Source organism: Manduca sexta, chromosome 28, assembly GCF_014839805.1.
Source record: "Manduca sexta isolate Smith_Timp_Sample1 chromosome 28, JHU_Msex_v1.0, whole genome shotgun sequence".
Classification (NCBI taxonomy): Eukaryota; Metazoa; Arthropoda; class Insecta; order Lepidoptera; family Sphingidae; genus Manduca; species Manduca sexta.
Genome location: NC_051142.1, coordinates 10,431,286 through 10,440,393, shown reverse-complemented (window position 1 = coordinate 10,440,393; position 9,108 = coordinate 10,431,286). Strand labels below are relative to the sequence as shown.

Genomic DNA, 9,108 nt, shown 5'->3' with positions numbered 1-9,108 from the left:
TTCAACATATTTAAATAATATTCAAATTCCACAGTATTACAATGTTAAGTTTCTTTCATACCCAAATTTGTGTGTAGTACTGGTAATCGGCAGATACACAGGTTTATCTATATTGAAACACATTTTTGATATATATATTAAATAAATATAAAATCTAAGCATATATTTATATAGAATTTTTCAATTCGTTAATTGTACATTCTTATAGAATGGATTACATGCGGGAAATGTTTCTCATTACTGATGAAACGTGATGGTTCCTTTAATTTATTCGGTTTTAAACTACAATATGTTTTTTGTCACAAATACTGATAATAGGTCTCAATAACCTGACCGCATAGTTTATGTTCAAAAACTCTTAAGAAGAAATGTTTTTTTAGGTACTACCAAATAAACTTAGCGTAGAAGGGTTTTTTGAATTAGTGTCATAGATGAAATATATTTGAGAGTTGGTTACACTGCATTGACAAGTTTGACAGAAGAGGTGACATTTACAGTCCTATTACTCTGCCTATTACCTATAATATGGGGAACGGACCAACGGTATACGTTATTCACTCAGGAAATTCTTATGCCTTCAGATTTGTTTACATTTTGAACGCAGTACATATTTTGGAAAAAATTACCATTGTCTCGTTAAAAAATCAAATTAAAACAAATATAGCAGCTAATATTTTTTTTGTATTATCCTTTTTTCCATAGGGTTGCTAGGAATCCTACTAATAAATTATTCCTTAGGGAACACTGGGAAAGTTGTTATTGATTTTTATTCGAACCATACTTACGTTCGTACATATTACGGGTTGTTTTGACGAAAAAACTGTTTCATGGTGGTGATTTATAAAGAATTCCATAATGACTGATACATACGCACACGGCGATAGCAGACTGATATACACCGAGACGAACCTGCCTGGACCCTCTGAAGACAATGACGAGTATAAAGAATTAATGAAAACTTTTAACTCCAGGCTAACTGATTATTGTACTTGTGTCGGTCTCTGCACTTATCCAACATGTAAATGCTTGGAGAAATCGGATGGCCCTAATTACCACATGTATATGGACCATGGAGAACCAAAGTTACTTCTTAATTCCAATAAGAATATAAATCTGGTTATTGAGTGCAATAATGAATGCTATTGCTTGACCACTAATTGTGGAAATCGTCTTGTCCAAATAGGCCCAGTGAATGGTTTAGTGGTGAAAACATGTGAGATTGATTTAAAAGGATTGGGTCTTTTCACATCATTTTATATCCGCAAAGGCACTTTCATATGTGAATATGCAGGGGAATTGCTAACCAAATCCCAAGCTGTCACTCGTAACAAAATTAACCAGTTAAAGGGAGGAATGAATTATGTTTTCTGTCTAAATGAGCATTGCAATGGCACAGTTGTACAAACATTTGTTGATCCAGGCCATTTTGGTAACATTGGACGGTATATAAACCACAGCTGTGAACCGAATTGTCATATAGTACCTGTAAGACATGATTCCCCTATACCAAAACTGGCTATTTTTGCACGCTGTGATATAGAACCTGATAAAGAAATAACATTTAATTATGGCTCATATAAAGATGACAACGTAGAACCAACAGAGTCTAATGTTAACAGAAAAAAATGTTTATGTAGAAGCAAAAATTGTGCTGGTTACATGCCATATGATACATATTAAGAAACTTTAAAGTAAATAATGACCTTATATGAATATTTAGATTTGATTTTATGAAATAAATTATTATAAATATTGTGTTTATTGGATTGAGTTGTCTTTTATTTTTTGTGTATCCCTCAAGTTCTAAAGTTTATTATTATGTAGGTGTTCTTTATAGTACATAAGACTTGGATAACTTTAACAAATACATAAGTATAATATTTGAAAATTTCAAATAATAATATTTGAAAATTTCAAATAATAATATTTGAAATAATATAAGGTGCGTTGGGGTTAAATCGGACGCTTTTTCGACGTGTTAAACAGTCTCCTCGAATTATTTTTTTACAAGAATTCTATAGAAGTTATCATAATGAATCATTAACTTAGCTATATGTTATTAAATATACTAAATGGTATATATTTTTTCAATTCCTTATATATAACAGTTAATGTTTTATAAGGTTTTAAAAAAGTACCAAACTTTTAGAAATGTGTGAGAAAGATAGGACCTTAACAGGTATAGTTCGGACTACTCTCTAAAACCGTTTATGTTGAAGGGATTCTAAAATCCATAAAAAGAGTATGTTCTGATCTAGATAGTCATTTATAAACATTCAAAAAATTTAATAAATTGCGTAAGATATTTCTAGAAGCGAACTTTGTTTTTTTAATAGTTCTAGGCATACGATCTTACCCCTCATGATTGACACTGTAGATATTTTTAAAAATATTCGAAGAAATAGTACATACACATGTAAATAAATAAAAAATAAACAAAATTCATCATTCACTTGAGCTAAAAAAAATTACATAATTACTGAATTCAGACGTTTTCGTGTGTAAATTTTGACACAAACTTGCAATATTTTTACAAGTGCTAGATCGAACGATTTTTATCCGTTCTTTAACGAAAAATAATTGTATGCGTAAAGATCGGATCTCAAGGAATATAGGTGTTTCGACAAATGTGAATAAACAAGTCACAAGATTTATTTCCTTTTTGATACTATACAACTACTAAATTAATTTAAAACAGTAAATACTAAATTAAAATTAGGCAAATTCTTACATGGGGTTAATCCGGATCTGCCAGGGAACGACGAAATGCCGATATTCTGTTTGTTAGTACCTTAAACATTATTTATTTGACGGAATCATTTATGTGAAATAGTGGAACGTAGGGAACAAAATGGGGTCTCAGGTAGTGTTGTCTAAAAACAAAAATTATAACACAATTGCAAGTTATTTGATTTATACGATGTTACACCTCCTACGATCTTACCCCAACGCGCCTTATTTATCATATTTTACATTTATACCAAATGTTTTCAAAAAAATTGGTGTAGTGGTGATATATTTTTTGCTACATTAGCAAATATAATTGACTTATATTTTTTCTTATTCAGTCGAGTTTATAGAACTATCTAGCCAGCTCTCCTTAGCGTAAGTGAATTTTAGCCCTGTCACACCCCTTGCGGATAAAACCAAACAAAAGATTAACACCTACTTTCAGTAGGTACAATGAGAATACTTAATATATATTGTTTCAGTAGGTATCACAGACTGTTGCAGAATAACAGTATTTAAATGCTACCTGTGGTACTTAATTACTGTAAAAAACGTTTCTTGTATAACCAGTTTCAATAACGAAACGAATCGAGAATGACAGCTTGTATTGCGTAGACAGTAAATAAAGTTTATTATAAAATATATCAGGATTTTGTTTATTCATCAATTAAGATTTGAAATTTTAATGTTAGTCTAGCAAAAATAAAGTAAATTAATCCACAGAATGCTCAGAACAGTAATTCAAGATTACTTTAGATCGATTTAAAGCAATTTAAACGTACTAAAGCCAGATTTGGTAGCTACTTGAAATATCTGTATCAGTAAGTAAGATAGAGTGCGTTCGGCTAATTTATAACCAGCTTCTTTCTAATAGCTTTGATCATTGTAACACTTATTAGTAATATAAGGTGCATTGGGGTAAGACCGTACGAGCGGTAGCCTTGTATAAGTAAATCTAATAACTTCCTATTGTGGTTTTTTATTTTCCGACAACATTCCCTGACATGATATCTTGTTTCGTTACGTCCCACGTGTTTGTGTGATTCCAACAAGATAGGTAGGTATTTTTAGGGGAAGACGCTTTTCAGCGGATCTTTTCAGTGGATTACGGGAAATACTTAATGAATCTTTTATTAATATAAGTAAGTATTAACACCTATAATACGCACACATACACGCGATGGATTCATTAATACTTAAGTGCTAACTATAGGTACCGTTTAATGTCTTTGTTATTAACCTTCTTTATCTAGGCTTGCCGGACTAATCTCGAAGTTTGTGTGACAACAGAAGGAAGCGCGTCGGTACATAGGTCAGTTGATAAGTAGTAATTAAGTATAAAGAAATTTAATCCAAGATGACTGAAAAAAAAAGTGATCTACTGTAGAATATCTTTCCCTAGGGCTCTTACGTATAAATACGACACGACGTCGTATCGTGCTACGGCGTGAAATCGTTGCACGCTGCGACGTAGTATCGTAAATCTACGACAAGCAATGTAAAAATTCACGACACGACATCGCAACGTGCCACAATGCACGGCTTGACGACGTCGCGTCGTTACGATGCCGTTATATTGCTTCTTAAAATGTTTCCCGTTATTCATAATTAAAAGAAATCTTCTGTGTGTTTGTTTCTTCTTTATGCGTCTTCATTATACTAGCATGAAGAGACCACGTCTAGTGCGGTCCATTTTTCGATATTTAACTGCTGCACCATAACGACATCGTCAAGCCGTGCAACGTAGCATATTGCGATGTCGTGTCGTGAATGTTTACGTTGCTTATCGTAAAATACGATGTCGCGTCGTAGCATGACGCGACGTCGCACAGTGGATCGAAAAGGCAATTTTAGTGACTTAGGAAATAATTTTGTGTTTATCAATTTTTTTTACGCTAATCGCTAGATATTATTAACGCTTACAATATTCATTCTTAGTAATTTTTTGATAATCCTCATAGTTTCGGATAAAAAAAATATTTTCTTCTTTTTGATGTATGGAACGCACTATAAAAACCTAAATTTCTACGGAATCCTGAAAGGTCTTGCTTTGAAACCTTTTTTTTATGAATTTTGGTCTATTCTACTATACTTATGCACTTCGAACGTCTGCATCGACCTGCCACTTTCCCGGTTATACGAGTTGAAAAAAATGATAAAAATGATAATATTTTATATTTTTCAAAACGTTTTTTTTTATCTTGGGCAAATTTAACATTTACTAAATAAAATTATGTAATAAATTGATGATTATTACAGCTAATAATTATATTTGGGCGAAAATTACAACAAATAATTTAATTAAAAAAGGATAATCCCCATCTACTCACTCATCACATCACATCACATCAGCCCTGTATTTATACTGTCCCACTGCTGGGCACGGGCCTCCTCTATTACTGAGAGGGATTAGGCCTTAGTCCACCACGCTGGCCTAGTGCGGGTTGGTAGACTTCACACATCTTCAAAATTCCTATAGAGAACTTCTCAGGTATGCAGGTTTCCTCACGATGTTTTCGTTCACCGTTGAAGCAAGCGATAATTCACAATGAATACACACATAATTTTTTAGAAAAATCAGAAGTGTGTGCTCTTGGGATCTACTCACTACCACTACTATTTTGTAAATTACTCTCTACATTAATAAATTCTAGCTCTTCTGGTTCTGTTGGCAAATGCAGAAGGTCCATTTTTTTAATGTTTTATTTTAATAAAATTCTTTGACTTTTGGAGAGAGTATCAATACATTTTGTTTTGTCATGCGGGGTCTAAGGCTAATCTTTGGATCAGACGACAAAAGAAGATTATGGAAGATGTCCTCATTTGTCGCTATCCTATTTATTTTCCGGGAATGGTTTTCTCTATAATGTCGGAAGTCTTTATTACGTGCTTCTGCGGCTTCTTTTGACAGCTTCCCAATGGGTATGGCCCCAAAATGTTTAATTATATCAGCCCCATGCATTAATAATGTGTGTACACTGGACGGCATATAATACCAAGGATATAATTTAACATATAGTTCTGCGGTTTCATTGCAGAATATAGAAAATTGAATATGATCAACACACTCTCCAGATGCAATGGCTTGAAGAATCACATAAAAATTTTCTATGAGTTGCTCATTAATGCCAGAGATACGCGCTGTTGTGGCTTTATTTTTAAAAAATCTTCGGGCAATATTACCGTCGTTAGTACTGCCTGCTCCTTGCTTTACTACATCAATTAATAAACCGCATTCTTCTTTAAATGCTCGTTGTATTGCAGACTTTTTGTTCTTGATTTTATCTTTATCGTCACCCCTGCAGCTCCACTTCTTAACTTCCAAACGATAAGCTATATGGAGGAGGCAATCCATGCATTTTATCCAGGCGTGCAACGATGATAATCCATACTGGTACATTTCTTCATCATTACCTCACAGATTGTGCGATTTCCATAGCATTTTTTCTTACCATCTTGTGTCAAATTTACGTATTTTCACAATTTTTTCAACTCGTATAACTGAAGAAGTGGCAGGTCGATGCAGACGTTCGAAGTGCAGAAGTATAGTAGAACCGATTAGGAATAAGTAAAAACTAGTTTCAAAGCAAGACCTTTCAAGATTTCGCAGAAATGTAGGTTTTTATAGTGCGTTCCATACATTAAAAAGAAGAAATATTTTTTTTAGCCGAAACTATAAGGTTTATCAAAAAATGACTAAGAATGAATATTGTAAGCGCTAATAATATCTAGCGATTAGCGGAAAATAAAATTGAAAAACACAAAATTATTTCCTAAGTCACTGAAATTGCCTTTTCGATCCACTGTGCGTCGTGTCGTATCGAGTTTATGTAAAAAATACAGCTTAGATCTACGTCGTTTATAGTCCCAACACAAAATATCGGTATTTACTTACGTATTTCGCAGTTCCCCTGAAAGTCCTGGCTGTCCCCATGCAAGAATTTGCTTAAAGTAAGTAAGTATTTGTTAAATGGAAATACTTAATAAAAAATAATAAATAATCTGTTAGAGGATACACACCATCGATAAATTTTATGTATTGTCCATACTGCATAGGTAGGTAGGTACATCCGGTACACCTAACAGCTCGCGTTTTCATTGTAATATCATGATTGCAAAATTAATTGTCTGTCCGTCTGATTGATACTTACTCCTTCAAGACTTTAAGGTGCCCACTGAATCGAATTCGATAATGTTTTGCAAGGAGTAGGTGAGCTTGAACTATAAAAAAACGCTATTTTTTATCTCGGAAAAGCGCATAGTGTGACTTTTATACCGGGAAACACTTTCCATGCGGAAGAAGCCGCGAGTAGCATTTAGTAAGTTATAAGCTACAGTTAGTTAATGAGGATGCAACATAAATAAACCGGTCAACACGAATATCTTTAAATAATTTTTGAAAACTTTGGTCGTACCCCATCCACAACATCGCCTAGACTACAAATCCTTAGCGGTGGATGGTTCGAAATGAATGCTGTTTTGTGTTTTTATTTGCGTCAGATTAATAAGGAACTCAATTTGTCAAACTAAAAAAAAAATGTATAATCGCATCTAATTTCAAGCGTAAACTTCAATTTACGTTGCCAAAACCGCTGCAGGCTAGATTTTGGGTAATACCATGTTACAATATAAAATATTGCAACAAAGCCATAGTAAATATGTAGCCATAGTTTATACTTTGCAATAGAAGTACAGTGAAAACCAGTAATGACGATATTGAGGGGACCACCTAATCTGGACACTTTATATGATAGTCATATAAACGATAATTAAAAAAGTATTTTCAGGGGCTTCGTAATTTAGTTATTATAACCAATGTCATCATATTCGGTTTCAACTGTAGTTTTAAAATCCAATACTTAATACATTTATTCAAGCATACATATTATTATAACTAGAATACTATAAGTCTTACAAAGGGTATAAGTACTATAAGTTTATGAGAATGGCTCCCTATCCAATAAAGTACATATCCGGTAAATAAAAAGAATGTCGTATATTCACTATACATGAACTGCGAAAAGAAATGACGTAAGTAATCCTATTAAGTTTGGTAAAGTTTCGTCAATTTTGATCTATCTCTGATCCTAGATGGTGCTAGGATCCTATTGATGAAGCCGCAATGTGTTCAGAGGATTTTTTTAGGTACTAAAACAACGTATTATGTTATTCCGTAACCTACTGGTCTTCCGAAGTCGAATGGAAGCAAGCGATTTAGCAGAAACAATTTGAGCACGTTTCAAAACTCTTTAATTTTGAGTTATCGACGAATTTTGAAGTAGGTACTTATAATGTAAAAAATACTGCGCAAAATTGAATGTTTCTAAAGCCAATTATATGTATTATATCTACCTATCTTCATAACTAACGTCACGATTGAACGGGAAAATCCTGTAAGTCCATATATAAAGTTTTTCCTTATGATGGTTATAGAATAACCTATAAGCTATTAATTTGAAAACTTCTCCTTTTGTATATCTTATGTAAAGTTGTAAACATAATTACCGCGTCCAAAGTCTCTGCTCCCTGTATCCGAAACTTTTTTTATAAAACTAAAACACACACGCATAATGCATACACGCTTTGGCCTTTTTACTTCGGAAGGGGTAGGCCGAAGCGCAACTGGTGCATCCATTTACCACCGTGTTTATACTGTCCCATGATGTGATAGGAGATGAGCCTATCGTCATATTGGGTACAAATTCCAGGCTCCGGGTCGGTACTCCTTAGAAAAACTCAATATCAATTTGCCCGACCCGAAATCGAACCCGAGACCTCAGCACAGTAGTCGTATCGTAATACAACTACGCCACCGAGGCAGTCGAAAAGTAAAACCTTCCTTATAAAATATACATTTAAATAACGAAAATCTAATCCAAATTGGATTAGGTTTTTTATGAAAATTGCGTGTCAAATACAGACCTTTTTTGAACTCAGTTATAAAAGGTATAACGTTTAAGTAATAGCACGTATGTACTTATTTTGCATAACATTTTTCTCTCATCCATTTTATACTATTATATAAAGCTGAAGAGTTTGTTTGTTTGAACGCGCTAATCTCAGGAACTACCGGTTCAAACTGAAAAATTATTTTTGTGCTATCCAGCCCTTTGTTCCTGGAGTGATATAGGCTGTATATCATCACGCTATGACCAATAGGAGCGGCGCAGTAATGAAACATATTGCAAAAACGGGGAAAATTTATATAGCGTGACTTTTATAACGGAAAACTTTAGCCTGAAAAACTTTATGACGCGGGCGGAGCCGCGGGCAAAAGCTAGTATATTATATAATGACAGAGCTAGAGTTTAGGTAATTTTATCAGAGTCTAAAGAATGTATATTTAAGTTTAATTTTTCTGTTTAAATTTAAATTCGA

The 9,108-nt window shown here is 33.4% G+C and overlaps 1 protein-coding gene across 1 annotated transcript; it reads left to right on the top strand.

Moving 5' to 3' along the window:
* The first annotated feature begins 484 nt into the window (after window positions 1-484).
* On the top strand, window positions 485-1,766 carry LOC115445562 (probable histone-lysine N-methyltransferase set-23). Its single transcript, XM_030171883.2, has one exon. It carries the CDS (start codon window positions 856-858, stop codon window positions 1,678-1,680), a length of 825 nt encoding a protein of 274 aa, XP_030027743.1. The 5' UTR covers window positions 485-855; the 3' UTR covers window positions 1,681-1,766.
* Window positions 1,767-9,108: the final 7,342 nt, after the last annotated feature.